General features: G+C 33.2%; 2 protein-coding genes across 2 annotated transcripts; both read right to left on the bottom strand.

Annotated features, from left to right (window-relative positions):
- Window positions 1-193: 193 nt before the first annotated feature.
- On the bottom strand, window positions 194-7535 carry LOC7472768 (glutamate--cysteine ligase, chloroplastic). Its single transcript, XM_002297999.4, has 16 exons — window positions 7310-7535; window positions 6394-6733; window positions 5740-5890; window positions 5433-5540; window positions 5122-5214; window positions 4287-4370; window positions 4058-4126; window positions 3903-3973; window positions 3750-3818; window positions 3139-3232; window positions 2918-3007; window positions 2744-2824; window positions 2352-2444; window positions 1735-1815; window positions 611-680; window positions 194-496 (listed from the first exon to the last, which is right to left on the bottom strand). The coding sequence occupies exons 2-16, from the start codon at window positions 6729-6731 to the stop codon at window positions 408-410; spliced, it is 1581 nt and encodes a 526-aa protein (XP_002298035.2). The 5' UTR covers window positions 6732-6733; window positions 7310-7535; the 3' UTR covers window positions 194-407.
- Window positions 7536-14160: 6625 nt separating this feature from the next.
- On the bottom strand, window positions 14161-16153 carry LOC7479315 (5-amino-6-(5-phospho-D-ribitylamino)uracil phosphatase, chloroplastic). The gene has a single exon (XM_002297998.4). It carries the CDS (start codon window positions 15558-15560, stop codon window positions 14415-14417), a length of 1146 nt encoding a protein of 381 aa, XP_002298034.2. The 5' UTR covers window positions 15561-16153; the 3' UTR covers window positions 14161-14414.
- Between the last annotated feature and the right edge of the window lie 1221 nt (window positions 16154-17374).

The raw sequence follows: 17374 nt of genomic DNA, 5'->3' as shown, positions 1-17374 counted from the left end.
CATTTGCATACTGTGATCAATGAAAACCTGGTTAGTTTGTGAAAATAGAATTAGATACCAAATCGGGTTAACCATTTTCATTAGGGATGATGAGAATGAGATGCGTGACACAAGGAGGGAAACGTTACAATGAATGCTTGTGAAAAGCACATGATCGGCTTGTTATTGCTATGGAAGCTAAAAAATTGTTCACTGGTTCCAAACTGTCTGGGTGTTATTCTATGAGAGTTTTGTGAGAATCCTCGTACCAAGGATTTACATTGAAATTTATTCGGCAAAAGACAGACAAACTATCAGTATCAGTTGAAGAAAGTAGTTCAGAACATAAACAAGGTTTAAACCCAGAGAGAGAGAGAGAGAGTTACACAGTAGGACACTGCTGCAGTGCTACAAAAATCTAATTCACCTTAGTAAAGTAGCTCTTCAAAAACAGGATCTATAGACCGCCCCCACTTTCCATGGTAAAGTTCCAAAAGCTTTTCTGCTGGTGTTACACCTGCCATAAAATTATCAATCATCATGACCATTAAGAAACCAACTTATGCAGGTTAACATAGCCAAATTACTGGGGAAACATGCAAAAATAAATGCATAATTACTTCTAAATTACCTGTGCTAACCACATCAGACACTGCATTCAAGAAACCAACTTCCTTAAAGCCTCTCCTTTCTAAGCCATCCTGCAGTAGAATAAGTGTGTTTAGAGAACAATTATCAAAACAACTAAAAAAACTAGGGTCGGTTTAACCAAGTTAATATATTATTTTAATTGTTTGATGACATATTTACTCTGTAACTCACTTGGTTTAACGTGTATCTTTGATGCCTTTTTATTTTTATGTTTCAAAAGCGCTTTTGAAAAAAAATTATTTTTTTTATTTGCTTGAAATTAAGTTTTTTGTGTTTTTAGATCGTTTTGATGTACTAATGTCAAAAATAAATTTTTTAAAAAAATAAAAATTATTTTGATATATTTCCAAGTAAAAACACTTTGAAAAATAATCACTATTATAATACCAAACAGGCACTTAATTAGGTAAGGTTGCATGTTCAAGCACTAGGTGGCTATTAGTTTTTGCGTAACTTTTTTTTTCAAAGAAAAAGGTGAAAAGAAAAAACAAATTATCCCATACACATAAGCCTGCCTAAAGTCCATGCACCTAGGCTTTTTAACAACAAACCCATGGCCTTTTTTAATAGCATTTGATTATTTTTATTCTCCTTTTTTTCTCTTTTGGTTTTTTTTCTAAATCCATATTTTAATGTTGAGATTTTATTAATTTTTATCACAAGGGGCTAATTAAGAATCGGTTTCATAATTCTTATCAATAATAAAATAAAATTTAACCCAATGTAATTCATAACTCAGGTAGCAGATTTAACGGGTGGACTAGGCAGAACTTAACAATTTTTTTCCTTTCATTTTTTTTCTTTGAACCTACCAGTCAACAAGGTCATGTTAAGGCAACTCTCACAAGATTTAATTTAAAATTCAAGCTAAGCAAAAGTTGAATCTTGAATCGAGAGTTTTCGAGTTTAAACTGTTGTACCGAGTTTAATGTCAATGCTGAAAAAACTCTGATGGTCAAGATATTATCCTTTTACATTCCAAAAGAATTTGGTCCAAGCCGTATCAATAGCACGGGCAATAACCTAGTGTTTACTTAAAGCTGAAGAAAAGCAGTCTGCAGGTTAACTTAGCCAACTACCATTATTGGAAAAAAATAAAGTTACCTTAGCCAGCTTTAGAACTTCTTCGGCAACATGTCTCAACAGTCCACCCCGAAATGGTGTCTTTAGACCTGTCTTTGGAACCTAAAAAACAATTTTATATCAGATTCATTGTCATGATTACAGAAGACATACAGGCTGCATCTCTGTTGTGGGATAAAAATAAATAGCAAGCAAGAACTGTCCTTATTAACACCACATATACTCACATAAATACAACGTCATGGCAGATATTAAAACACAAACCCATGCCTCTAGCAATGTCAGGTTTCATGAACTTGCATCAGGAATGTTGAGAACAAGTAAATGAAAGTCTCTTTCAAACTTAAAATTTTCATCATCTGTCAGTCCACCATATTGTGGATCCTTCTATGGCAGCCTTTTCACGTTAGCAAAAGAAATGCCAACAAGCAACACAACACGCTCAAGTCTTTTACTATTGACTTCAACAGGGTCATGATCTTTTGCTTATATTCAGTTTACTGCATGACATCCTAAAAGAAAACATCGTACAACTATGACTCTCACTCAAAAAATCACTGCTGCAGATCTTGTGTTAGGCATATTATAATTTGAGGAATGGAGATATAGAGTTCCATTGTAAAAGTGTTTTGGGTTACCTTATTCCTTAACATCTGTCTTTCTTCAGAGGTCCAGTCAGCTGTCATGTCTAGAACACTTTGAAGTGAGTCTTCATCGTATAACAGCCCTACCTGACATTTGAAAACAGAAATCAAAATGAGCTGATGATATTGTTTAAATGGAGGCAAGTAATAAAATCCTCCATTCAATTATGAAGAATACGGATCTGTTGAAAAGGGTGCCAAACTAAAAGAAGACAAAGCAATAAACCATGCTATGGGTAAAAGTTAAAATTTTCAAGTTTCACATCCTTGCTACTGTAACTGTTCTACTGTTCATTCCATCAAAAAAAATTTGCAAAAATCATTTCAGACATAGACAAATCATGCAACCAAAAAAGAAAAAGAATAGGATCAAAGTGGCCAACTACCCAAAATGCTGGCAAAGCACATAACCTCCTCCAAGGCCCTCCATCAGCACCCCTCATCTCTAAGTATCTCTTCAACCTGACCTGAAAGAAATGAGAAAGCAATGTGTTAAATGAGCCGCCAAGATCACAGCACGATATTTTTTGGCAAAAGAACCAAAATGCACATCATTTAACCTCAGGAAATATTGTTGTCAAATGGTTTTCCCAGTCATTAAGAGTTGGCAATTCACCAGGAATGCAAGGAAGTTTTCCTGCCAAAAAGTCCTGCAAAATATAAAATGGCCACCAATTAGTACTTGAAAAATTAGTAGCTTGATTTAATGGATAAGGTTCCTGCAAAAATGGTGAAAAATCAAAAACCTTAAATTACAAGGCTATAAAGGATAGAAAGAAACCCGGAATGACATTCCAGTACAGTCAATATACTTCTTTTTCCGATAAACAAAATACATCGGAACATCAAGAGCATAATCAACATACTGCTCAAACCTGCAAAGGGAAAAATAAAACAGAACTGCCATCATACAATCAACTTCATGCACCATGTGCGCGCGCATTTGTTTATGAGAGTATTCATGCAAACATTATGAACTTAACCTTGCAAACATACATGTAACATGTATTTGTACGCAGGATTCGGCATGTGTCCCCATTTATTTACCCCTGATCTGAGAACTGATAAAAAAGGGGATTGATGCTGGCAATGTTAAATCCTTTTTAACTCAGAAGTCAGGGGTGATGATGACTCCTCTTAATCGCAAACAAAATAGCAAGGAGCTAAAGTATACATATCCTTAGATATATACTAACACAGATAGTTATCATCTGTGCTCATAGTCGATGCCAACTTAGATTTCTGTACATCACAGTGTTCAAAATAAAAATTAACTCAAAAATACAGATTCTGTAGATGGATTTCCAAACCCGCTCATCCCCCACCACCCCCAACCCAAAAATTAAAAGCTTAAATGTTATTTTCCTCTCAAATAACAAGTTAATAACTTACCCAAAGGTGTCATTGAAAACAAATGGAAGCATGCCAGCACGATTGTTGTCAGTATCAGTCCAGATATGGCTGCTCAGGTAAAGAAACATCACTAAGAAGCCTACGGGAAACAAATTTCATATTAAATACAACAGTACAATTACGTTTAGAAACCTTCTTAGGCTGAGATAGCCATTTGGTTTTCCTTCGGTGAAAGGTGAGTTTGCAAATAGAGCTGTTGCTATCTGTTTATTTTCCAATAAAAAGATATCACAGAATCAGAAAAATTTGTGTTTGAAAAAAACTCAAAGTTTAGGAAAGTTTCTCACCGGCTGCAAAGCAAGGCCAGCACGAAATTTTCTTATCATGTCAGCTTCAGAAATGAAGTCCAGATTAACCTATTGAAAGTTTAATATTTTATATATAAAAAGTTATCAATATACATTAGACAAAAAAATCATCAAATACAGAAAAGGAAGTTTACACTAATAATTAGCCACCAGGCAAGAAATTGCTTCAAAATGACCAAACCAGTGAAGAAAGCAAAATTCATCTAACCTGAACGGTGCAAGTCCTAAACATCATATCTAGTCCTAGCGAGCCAACTTTAGGCATGTAATTCCTCATGATATCATATCTTCCCTGGACAAAATACATGTCAGTAGACAAGCAATCAAATTTCCAAGGGAAAGCATGATTATAAACAGCACTAAAAACAAAAGGAAAAGAAAAGAAGCATTGAAAAAAGAGATTAAATGAGAAGCCTAGTATCGCTGGGATAACAAACATAAATTAAATATCACTGATGGTATGTTGAAGGATAGATTGGAAAGGAACCTCTATGAAATATTCCATTGCTTAAAAGTAGCCCCTGTATTTGTAGAGGCTTTTCCTCTAGGCATGAACACTTAACTCAGTCTACATATGCAACTTTAGATGGCTTATAGAAAGAATATACTAGGGTGTATAGTTGGCTGGACAAATCAGCCTTGTGCCACAAAACTAAACAATTCTCGAGAGATTGGCATAAGATATGTGAAAGCTCAGAGACACAATCTGCCATATTTAACAAAGAAGGAAGCATTCATGGCATACTATGAAGGTTCGACATGAAAAAGCCAAACATGAAACCCATGAAACAATATAAAAACCGAGAATACAAACGTGTACGATCATAATTTTATTTATTCTATCCCTTCTGTTAAATGTCACAAAAACTCGCATAAAAAGTTTACAACGGCACATTTGTCTTGCATGGAAATCATGTTCAAGCTCATTCCATGACAACTATTACCTTTTACTTTCCTTAATAACCCATGTCTTCATGTCTTAGTATATTTTCCACCCAAGCTGATTGCATGAGAAGGAGAATAAATTGATTGGATTATTTTACCTTGGGCATAACAGGTATGTCTTTAAGTCCCCATTTGGGCTGGAAGCCAATTCCTAAGAATCCAATTCCCATTTCCTCTGCCACAGCTTTCACCTGGAAAAATTAACATATGAAGACAGCAAGATCACAAGGACATAGTGAGTGTGTGTTTCATAAAAAATGTGAGAAAAAGAAAACAGCACCATCACGCAATCTCATATCCATCCAGATGATGTTGGCAAAAAAAAAAATTGTCCTACTACCAGAAATAAACCCAAATGTTGAATTAACCTGAGCAAAAGTCATGTTGATGTGTATTAATCTCAACTTACCTGATAAAGGTGTGAATTAACCTCAGCACACGTTTGATGCAAAGTTTCTACAGGAGCACCGCTGAGCTCAAACTGACCACCAGGTTCTAATGATATGCTTTGCTTCCCCTGGCCAAAGCAATTAAAACCACATAATCCACAACCCAGGCCATTTGAGAAAACAGCACAAAATTTCCTATGTAAGATATGCAATTAGCTTGTATATAAACAGTAGAAAATAAGTCCAGAGCAGAGTATAAGATATGCATAAGATGAGATGCGGTTAGCTATGAAAAGGAAATAAAGATAACCATGATGACCATTTTACCTGTTGAAGTCCTATGATGTTGTCACCTTCCATTATTCTGTCCCAGTCAAATCTCTCAGCAATACCATGAAGCAACCCTGCAATTTGTTCATATTTCATAGGACGTAAAGTTCCAATCTCAAAACCAAACTTCTCGTGTTCTGTACCTATTCTGCAAAAGCAACACTGTAAATGAGCAATACCTAGGGTATAGGTAAAACCAGAAATCAAGTATGAAAACCCAATAGTACTGAGTATCAACCAAAACAAAATGAAATGGGATAATAACAAGTTTGTTACAAAGGACAAGGAACAAAAACCTTTTCTTTAACAGAAGGTACTTGGATTTACAACTTGAAAAGCATGCAACGCACTACAGTTTGAGATAAACTAGTCAGAAGGGTACAACAAACCCTTATGGATATATGTTTGATCGTAATTGACCTTCGATGGATATGTACATGTCTTGTGACAGAGTATTTGAATTGCAAAAATTCAAGAATCGCCACGATTTGCAGAATTTAGGAGTGGTGGAATGGGCAAAAGAAGAGCCTTTTATCTATGCAAAATTTTGACAATATACTACTTTTCCTTGGGGTTGCAGCCAGTGACAAGGTCTCCAACAAGACGAAGATACCACTCTAATCCAACTAGGATCACGGATTGAGAATTTACCTCCAATTTTCCTTAGGTTTGCAACCAGAGGCAAGGTATCCGATAAGATCCTCTTTTGTTAGTGGTTCTGTGGCAATGACAGCATCTTCTGTAGGAGGGCTCGCGGCAACAACAACTCGATGCCCTCTCTTCATTCCTACTGACAGACTCTCTGAACTCAGAATCTGAGGTGTCTTGCTAGAATTACATGACAATGAAGAGAATCTGGGAGGAGTTTCCTTTAGCTTAGATGCATCAGTGCTTCTAGCCATAGCAATAACCACATTTTGTGCAGCTTTACAGCGGCTTATCTCCTTAAGTATAGAGGATGATGGACCAGCCTGGGCAACCAGCGTCATGCCTGCAACAACCCACCCATCCTTTCAATTACAACTTACAAAGTCAAAATCAACAGGAACCAAGGATCCAGCGAGAAAACCATAAACGCAAACAAATTATATTCCAGCCAGTGGTAAAACGTCGGAAAAGTTAGATATACAGAACTTATTCAGCTTTCAATAGTTTCACATAACGCCCCTTTTCAACTTTATCACTTACTTTTCAGTGACCAAAACTCTCCAAAAAAAAAAAAGTTAATGAGATACTTCAAATAATTTCACATGATATCCATTTCTAAAAAAAAAAAAACCCAGCATGTGCTACGCTGCCTATCATATCAGGATAAACAGTACCCGTATTAGCTTATCAAATCAAGTATCAACAATGGGTTGCTTCACAAAAATTAGCAAAAACAAAATGGTAAAGAAATTAAAATCCTCCACTTCTCCTTACCTTCACAATACCCAATGCACCATTTAACAACGCGATATTCATTTCTACCATTAGGTAAAAACATACAATATAAAAAGTCCAGCAACACAACGAAAGCATCAAATGAACCAAAAACTTGAAGGAAAAAAAAAAACGAAGTTTTTACCTTAAAGAAGAAGAGAAACGTAAACAATTGTAGGGATTGAATAGTAGCAGGTTCTTATGGATTGAAGAATTTGCAAGAGGAGAAATATATTTTTGAGAGAGAGGTGGCAGCTAAGAAAAGAAAGATCTTTTGGTTGGGCTGGGTTGGCTTTTGTAGTGAAAACGCAGAGACTAGAGAGTGAGGAAAGGAAGGGAAAAATCAAATGAGACCCTACAAACAATGATGCAGTGCTTCCATTTCTTTGCTTTTATGCTCCACTCTAATCCATTTTTGCTGGGTTTCTTACACGTCACCCCTTTTCCAAGGATTATTTTTAGTTTTTAGCATATTTTAAAAAAAAACATTAGGGATTGAAAAAAAAAATTACAGTTTATACATTTCATTTCATTTCATGAGTGAAAAAATAAATTTATAACTTGTTGTTATTTAAAATAGTAATATTCTTTAAAATATATTAAATAGACATGAGAGATGATTGGCAAGGAAAATAAATAAATAAAACTCTAGAAATATTCTGAAATTCTAATTATAGCATTAATAATTTTATTAAAAAATCGATAAAATAAATCTAATAATTTAAAAAAAGACAAGAGAAATAGATAAATAAAACTCTAGAAATATACTGAAATTCTTTTTTTTTTTTTACATTCACGAGAGAGGAAGGGTTGTAAAATAGAAAATTGCTCCTTTTTAAAATAATAAAAAAAAATTGAATTGGTATTAATTCTATTTAGTATAAGAAGTAGAAGATTATATAAACAACTTTATATATAAAAAATTCATATAAATATATGTGATAATTATTTTTTGTAAAAATAAGTTATTGCCGGCGATGTCAACTCCGGGGAAACCTGGACAAGGATGATGATGATGATGTATTTGATGACTGCAACGGCAAGAGTTGAGTATGCATAATTACATTCGAATTTAAAAATCTAAGCAATGTAGGGGCAGTAAGAACATATTATTTTATTTGATGGGAAACAATATTTTCTAATATATCGTAACGTTTGGGAATACAGCTGTGGTTGTGTTCCTAAAACTTTTGAAATTTTTGTTTTTTTTTATTAAAATTTAATATGATTTGTATGTTTTGGATCGTTTTGATGTGCTGATATCAAAAATGATTTTTAAAAAATGAAAAAACATCATTGATATATATTTTAACACGAAAAATTATTTGAAAAGTACTCGCAACCACATTACCAAACACGCTCTAAAAAAAAAAACTAGGCGTCATTTTAGTTGGTTTATTGATATGAACAGTCAACAAGCTAACTCCACTTCTTCTTCTTTTTTATTAAGTACTTTTTGGCCTAATTAGCTGGAGTTAAATTTAAAATTTAATAAAATTACTAGATTAAAAAAATGAATGAAATGTCAAACACAAAAAATAAAACACGATCATAAATTCTTGGTAATTTTTATTTTGATTCAAGTATTTATTTTATTTATTTTTAAGTTTTTAGATAAGAAAATCTCACTTAAAAATAACAGTAATTAAAAAAAAATAGTTGTTGCGATTTTGCAACTAGAATCGTAAAATTTGGTGTCAAAATATTTTGATATATAAGTTTAATATGATAGTTTTTGGTAAAATATTATATTAACATAAAAACTCAAAAATAGATTAAAAAAACATGCAAGCATATTTACGTGTTTTTCAACAACAAAAAAAAAAATTAAAAAATCAAAACATGCTTGTTTTTGTATTTTAAATATCATGACAAAGATACAATAAATTCACCAAAGTTGACCCGATTCACCTTTTAAATAAACGTTGTACATCTTGGACTAGAAATAGCTAAATATTTCATTTTAAAAAAACTATATTTATTTAATTATATAATACTAAAAATAAACACTCGCACAAATATCATCAAATATTATTTTCAAAAACAAATACATCAGGTTGTATAAAAAAAATACTTAACAAAACTCAAAAAAACTACTATAATCTCACCTAAAACAAACTAAAACTTTAATGTTGTTCTTAAATATATATTTAATTAATTCAAAAATTAATAAAGAATATATATATATATATAATATTTATTTATTTAATCCAAATTTAAATTTAATATTTAAAAAAAAAATAAGACACGCAAATCTTGGAGGTTAACATATATTACTTATTGAAATTCAAGCTCGACATGTGGGCCTCATAGAATAGGCCCACACACCTGGGAATGATATTTTTTATTATTACTTAAATAAAAGAACAACACGTTATCCATCTATTTTTTAAAAGGAAATGAAACATCGTTTGAATGTCCAGATTACAGCTATTATAGGGGTGGCCAAAAAAATATGATTGTTTAACTGTTTACCGAAAAAAACTCAATTTTTAACATATTTTCACCAAACACCTAAAAAACACTTTTATAATCTTAAAAACCTAATTTCTCAACTAAAAAAACACAAAATCAAACTGAAAAAATAACTCTCGACTCCAGTCTACTTTTTCATGTGCAAGCTTATCCGGGAAATGTTTTTTAATTGCATCCACACTTTAGAGTCACTAAACCAGTTTCTTCTCTGGATGAATAAAATATAACTGCTTTATCGATGGTGGACAGGAGACGTTTTGAATTATATTCTTACATATATAATTTCCATAACATATATATATATTAAATGTCTTAAGATCGATTTTATTTTCATTTTTATATACTTTTTTATTTTTATTTAAATATCATTTGTATGTAGGCATGCTTAACCTAACGATTGTCCATCTAGTAACTTCCTTCTCAGACCAATGTTTGGTCCTAGAAATTTCAAGGGGTAGGCTTGTAGTTAGGAATGGTTATTTCTTTCCTTAATTTTTAATATTCAAACCTGGAGGCTAACACCTAGGATAATTTTTTTTTTCAAATGCATTATATTGATGTGAAAATGTGTTTATGAGAATGATTTGATTTTTTTATATGAATACTCTTAAATTAGAAAAAAAAATCCAATTCTAATGAGTAGTGATCTTATTTCAACTGTATACTTTAAAGCATAGTTATTAAACCCAGTATGGGATTGACCCACCCTAAAAATTGGGTCTTGAGTTACATGATTTGACCCGGGTTAACCTGAAAATTTTGTTTAAAAAATATTTGAGGTTTTAATATAATTTTTTTATCTCATATTGAAAAAATATTATACTATCCTTTTAAATTGAAGTATTTAAATAAAAATATTTCTTATTTCACATTGAAAAAACACAACTTTCTTATTATGATATAGAGTATATATATTAATAGACTTTTAATCTCCTCTTAAAAAAATAAAATATTATTTTAGTGGATATATAATAAAATTTAATATAAATTAATTAAAAAAATGATAATAGAATGGCACTTGCAAGGGGTTGTGCTAAGCAAGGAAAAAGCATCCAATTGCCTCCCCTGCACCTATGCTTTCTAGATCCTTTTGTCCACTATAATTTTGTTTGTTTCTCCACTAAATAAAAAAAACTATTTTTTATTGGAACCACATTGTTTATCATCCCCAGCGACACCCACGTTGCTGATCTTGGTTGGCATGCTAGAAAAAATAAAAACACTATAGATTTGATTTTTCATTTTGTTAAATAAAACGAGGACAATCACAGTATCTGGGATCTTCTACTCGTCTCGCTCAATTGTTGGTCCACGTGGATTTCTTTTGGTGTCAAAAACAGGGAAGACGGTTTCTGTTTCACCCAAAAAAAAAAAAGGACAGGGAGAGAAAAAAAAATTGAGAGGTGGGTTTCTTTCGGGTTTCTCCAAGTTATTCGAATTTCAGATTAACCCGGTAAGTCAGGTGATTTACCAAACTTGCTTGTTTTTTTGCTAAATACAAACTTGGTTAAGACATCATACCAATCAAATTTTAAATTAATTCGTCAAATTAAATCGAGTTTAACAACTATATATTTTAAAGTTATTTAACAAATAAAAAAACCCTAAGAAGCAACCATGACTTATTCTTACTGTATACAAGATTTACACTTTGCATTGTGATTTTGGATTGAAATACAGGAAAAATAAAAGTATTGGGGAATTAAAAAATGGATTTATAGGAACTTTACAGTAATATATTCAACGGATTCAACAAGGATATGATGGTAATTTCAGATAATTATGCAAAAGTTATAGTGGTTATCTAAAAGCTTCATCACTAAAACCTAAAGAAATTGCAAACAAGGGTCTTTCTGCAGGTTTTTTTTTTTGCCAGATAGTCAACGAAGATTACCGATGGCAAACACGTACACGTTTCTGGGTCACTTTGAACTGGGATCGATTCCACCTGGCGGCTCACGCCAACGACAAACACAAGTAGCTTTCTACTTGAAACCTTCCTAGCTGGAAAACGAATAGTTCAACTGCCATTACAATCCAAACTGTCCTTCTTGTCAGAAACCCAATCAAAACGTACGGATCTCTGTTTGTTTTTTATTTTAAAACCATTTTAAAAAATGATTTTTTTAAATTAATATTTTTAAATTATTTTGATATGATAATATCAAAAATAATTTTTAAAAAATAAAATAATTATTATTTTAATATATTTTTAAATAAAAAATATTATCTTACTTCATGTCTTCTTTTTGTTTTTTATCACTAGCTTCCAAGAGAATTAATTAAAATTTCCCACCTCTCTCATCTTTTACTACCAAAAACCTACAAGTAGCCTCTAAGAAGAAACATGGTTCTTCCCAGGTGTTTCCTTTTTCTTAAGATGTAAGATTTTTCAAGCTTTGGTCCCTTAGTTTTATTCTTCTTGTTTGTTTTTTTAACGTTGCTTTGATTTACAATTAATCTTGGTGATTTATATTTCTTTATCAAGAAAATATTTTAATTTTCAGTTAATTATTTTTTTCACTAAACAAAATTTAATTTCATTTATTTTAAATAATTATCGCTCTTGTAACTAAATTTGAACCTTAAATAAATATTCAATCCATTTTTTATTAATATCATGGATTAATTTGAATGATTACGGAGAATTCATTTTTTTTTAATTTTTGTTTTCATTTAATTTGATAATTTTTTTTTATTTTTAAAATAAAAATCTCACGATATCAAGATAAATTCAAAGTGATAGGTTGATGTTTGATTTTATAAAATAAAATAAATTTTAATTAATTTAGAATAACTAAACAAATATAGAAAGTAAAGTAAATAAAAATAAATAAATTAGTTAGCGTATGCAACGCACACACTGGGTGGGGGAAGCTTATAAAAGTTGTAAGAAAATAACTTTTAACTTGTAAAAATAGCTTATAAAAGCAGGATCAAACCGGAGCTTCCAAAATGCCACGCAACCAGTAGACAAAAAGGCAGTACAAAAATCTTCCTCACATACAGACGGACAAAAGCTTTGTTTGCTTGAAAGGTCCCTAGCTGCAATGTCAGGCGGCAAAAGAACATCAGCTCAAAAACATCGGTCGAAGAACTCGGTTATTGTACGTACATGCATACATACCATGTCCATTGTCGAAGTCGAACGATGGCTGCGCTCGGCCCGAACTTACATCTTGCAGAAGGATGTGAGGCTTGTATGTCACCCACCCTATGTTGGGATACTTTGGGCCATATCTTGGATGATTTAAATCTGGATCCACCAGACGCATTGGCCTTTAAAGTCTTTCGGCTCTTGCCTTAGCTTCAGGTTTCCTTTCCTTCGGTTATGGTATGGATCTCCTGAGCAAAGTTACTGATTCTTGCTATTGACCAGACATATGACATCTTCGATGAAAACAAAAAATTACCATTTATATGCATCTGAAAGTATTTTCAAGAGAAATTATAATAACATAGAATAATTTCAAACAAAAAGGATCATTTAGAATTGCGTTTCAAATAATAATTTTAAATATTTTAAATATTTTTTACTTTGAATTAAATTTTTTATGCTTTTGAATTGTTTAAAAATATTTTAAAAAATAATGGATTGCACAACAAATTTCCATTTCCCCTGCTTTCGTCCCTCTTTTTTCTTTTCTTTTTATGGTGCTAGGACAAGTTCTTTTTATGTTTTGCTCCGTGCTTGTGACAATCTGGCGGCATACGTTTCCAAGCTGAGCTCCAAACTCAGGTGTCACCCTAACTTAAAAGACAGCAATTAGGCAGTTGGTGATAAGTCAGATCGAGTGCTCTCATAATAAGAACAGAAGAATCATGAATTTAAATATCCTTGCATCTAAATTATTGAGTTAAATCATTTTTCATTCTCCTCCTGGAATGTCAACGTCGACTTGTGAACATCCTGGTCATTGGTCCGTTTGGATTAGAACCCAGAAGAAGCTGCAGAGAAACTCAGTACCAAATTATGAGAACGGACGGAACAGCACCCCAGTCCCCAGCCTTGAGAAACCAATATGAAGCAACTCACGACTTTCGAGCAAAATTACAAAAGAATAGTTGAGAACTTAACGAAAGGGGACACTTTTGCCACAAAGGCTAGTTCGTTCTCCATCAACAACTAAATTGAGTAGTGTTGTTAATAATTTTACGTGGAGGGATCTAATAATTGTACAAGTCAAATCATTGGTCCCTTGGAGGGGAGCAAGCAATGAAATTACAAATGCCAAACTGCTCAGCCAAACATCCCGAACCTTTGAGAAAACAAGGATTTCATTAAACCACCCCAACCTCCAAGGAAACATGCCAAGCATTACGAACTAGCTCGTAAGTCTTAACCTGATCATCTAAATCACTTATCACTAATTACGCACTTGTGTTGCAGAGGTGGTGAGAGAATGGTGAACAGTATGAAAAATAGAGACCGTATTGAGTAATGTTGCATATGATTTTTACACGTACAGTTGAAACAATTCTAAAGTTCAAACAGAAATAGGGAGAAGCAACACAGAAAAATTGCTGAAACACAATTATATACATGGTACGGATGATACATACATCATAAGGTAATGCTAGTCCAATGCAGACTGCCTTTTTTTTTTTTTCTTCCTGTTTTTCTTCTATTTCCCCTTTCTACTTTTTAATCCTTTTTATCCCTTGTACACGGCAAGGGATTCATTGGTTAGCAGTGATTCTAGGGGGGGGCAATATATAACTATTGTCAACAAGAATTTGATAAAGCACAAAGTAAACTGTACAATTCATAAGAGTTACCAGAAGATATCATCAACTCCCACTGTGGTAGGTCGATCATTATCCTCCTCCAGCTCCAGCTCCAACTCTGGCTCAGGAGGCCCAAATTCTGGGGATTCAATATCAGCAAGATTTTTCAGATCAACAATTGAAAGTTCATCTAATTTCCTCACCGCCAAGTCTGCAGCACCAAGCTCATACACAGGATGCTTGCTAGCAACAGCTACACACTTCATAAAAGCATCATGGGCAGCCTCCACGGCCTGATTAGAGTTCCCAAACACAATACAGCGTTGTGGTATAAAGTTTAGAAGCTGGGCTGCATAAATAAACATCTCCGGATCCGGCTTCCCCCTGTGAACATCTTCTGCTGCTACAATAACAGTGAAATACCCTTCTATCCCAATGGTTCCAATTGCATTCTCGAGAGTCTTTCTTGGACGTGTGGAAACCAATGCCATTGGTATCTTGTGACGCATCAAAATATTCACAAACTCCTTTGAACCAGTCCGTAATCTATATATCCCACCTTGCAGTGATTGGTAGATTTCTTCCCTCCTCGTAGCCATTCTTTTCATCTCTGCTGGGTCTCTCGACCAACACAAGACTTCAGATATCGCTTGCTCACTCTTCATCCCTTCTACTCGTCTCAAAATAAAGGCTGGAGGAGCAGGTTTCCCTTCTTCTTGAGAAAGAGAGAGCCAAGCTTGCCTCTCGAGATCAGGATTATCCTCAATTATCACACCCTCCCACTCAAATATAGCACCCAACCAACCACAACCCATCCTTTCTTGTCGAATCAAGGGGTTATGCAACGAAGGGTTATCCGCTCTATTCTCTGGTGGCCACAAACCTGGTTTTCTATCAGCACCAGTATCAACTCGGTAATTCCAAGTCCGTGGTATTCTCTCTCTCTCTCTGAATGAATACGCCTCTTTTGTAAGCTCCGTTGCCAGAGCCTTAATCGAGGTATTAACTAGCATATCAATTTTCAATCTTGGCAACATAGGAGAAGAATAAAGAATCCTTTTTCCCACAAACTCATTTACAGGACGCCAACAACTACTCAAAGATTTCCTCCTGTAAGAACCATCCTTAACAGACAATCCTCCACTGAGTGGCCTATACCCAATAAGAGATGCTGCAGCAATTGAATCCGCCATGTCTACCGGTTCTCAGAATAGCCAAACCCGCCAACAAATTCCAACACGAATCTAACCTAACTTCCCCTAAATCAATTCCTATGGAACCGTACACAATTTAAAATTTAAACAGCAGTAATTATAATTACACACATCAATTCAATACCTAGACTTTTTGATAGAAAGCTATACAAAGTCTTATAATAATATTCTCTAAAAACCTTAAAAGAGACAAGAATAAAGCAAAGCTTTCTTACTCTAAAAAGAACCCAGCTTGCTTCCTTAAAAGCCAAACGAAGCATAACCCATTAACCCCAACAATCTAAAACCTAAAAAAAAAGAAGCATAAACAACTATAAAACCTATAAAAACTGAACCCCAGAAAGCTAAAACAACGCAAATATACAACAAATAAAAAAGGCCTCTAATTTAAGAAGACTTCTATCAATTTTAGAGTGGGAAAAAAAAGGGAATGAAGAACCTGGGGAGAAGCGACCGTTGATTAAAGATTTGGTGGGTGAGAATGGCGAAGGAGAGGGGAGAGGCTAGATTCTTCGAGGAAGGAAGGGATATGTGAATATGTGTGTGTGTTGTTTGTTGATGAAGGAAAGGTGGTGGTTTTCTGTGGCTTATAATTACATCCAGGCTTGTTTACGGAGACCGGTCAAGCCGGCAAAAGGGGCCGGTTTGCTGTGCACGTGTCAGTTTTATGTCCGAAAAATAAATTACTCCCACCGTCCCCACGCCTTCTTAACATTTCCCTTACCTTCTCTTATTAGGATTTCCTATAACTAAAAACAAAAATTCAGTTAAATAAAAATATAAAAGCATATGCTTTATCTGTTATATGTTTAGGACAGGACATGATTGCAAAAAGTAAGTGAAGCCCTTGATACACTCAAGCCATCATGTCTAAATAATTTGTATTACTTGTATCCACCGCCATTTTCAGTACTAATTAATTAATGTTATGTGAATTGGAATTCTTTTTCAAATCCGAAAATCAAATATCAAGATTTTTATATAAATCTCACAATTTTTTTAAATAATTAAAATAATTTATAAATCACAGTCACAACTCACAGAAATTATGAAAATATTGAACAGTAACTTGAAGCCTAGAGATGCCAGTTTTGTAAGAGAAATGAGTGTCAAAAAGCATACTAATCGAGAGAGCAAAGAAAAACTTATGATCATGATGCTGAAGTATTGGAATTTGGCAGACACATGATTGAAAGCAACTTCAAAAGTAAATGCTCCAACGTACAAGTTTCCTTTAATTAATGATCAATGTAAGGCATTTACGTGCCCTATGTTCATGTAGTGTATGAATAGTTTTTTTCCCCGTGATACCACGTGAGTTGGATTATTTTTTTTACAATCTTATAATAAAATATAAAAATATTAGAAAGTTAAAAGTTTAGTATACAGTGGATGATTTTTTAAAAAATATTAAGAACATGATGTACCAGATGATATTTTTTAAAAAAATATTAATATGCTAATATATTGGATCGATCAAGATTAACCATGTTTAACTTGCGAAATTCTTGATACGGAACATGAGCTCATGATAACACTATGAAATAAAAATAAAAATAAATTAGGAATCATAATTTAAATTAATCAAATATTGAAGGTCTGAAATGAAAAAAAAAACATTCAATAAAAAAAGATAAAAAATAACTCGATCAAACCTAAAATGATGTCTTGCACTACGAAACGGCTCGGACTAGCATTTTTAAAGAAGAAAGAAAAATTTGAGACCAGGGTAGTTGATCTGTCTGGATCCATTAAGCCGGTTAATCTAATAATATGATTAAAAAATAATAAAT

The sequence above is a fragment of the Populus trichocarpa genome, chromosome 1 (assembly GCF_000002775.5).
Source record: "Populus trichocarpa isolate Nisqually-1 chromosome 1, P.trichocarpa_v4.1, whole genome shotgun sequence".
Classification (NCBI taxonomy): Eukaryota; Viridiplantae; Streptophyta; class Magnoliopsida; order Malpighiales; family Salicaceae; genus Populus; species Populus trichocarpa.
The sequence above is the reverse complement of the archived record's forward strand: the minus strand, read 5'-3'. Positions and strand labels throughout refer to the sequence as shown.

Excerpts from the sequence above, each read along its gene's own strand:
- LOC7472768 (XM_002297999.4), bottom strand. The coding sequence starts at position 6,731 with ATGACGCTGGTTGCCCAGGCTGGTCCATCATCCTCTATACTTAAGGAG. Across the intron at positions 3,008-3,138 it reads GTACTGGAATGTCATTCCGG|GACTTTTTGGCAGGAAAACT; the intron begins GTTTCTTTCTAT and ends TATATTTTGCAG. Across the intron at positions 1,816-2,351 it reads GACAGATGTTAAGGAATAAG|GTTCCAAAGACAGGTCTAAA; the intron begins GTAACCCAAAAC and ends ATTGTTTTTTAG.
- LOC7479315 (XM_002297998.4), bottom strand. The coding sequence starts at position 15,560 with ATGGCGGATTCAATTGCTGCAGCATCTCTTATTGGGTATAGGCCACTC.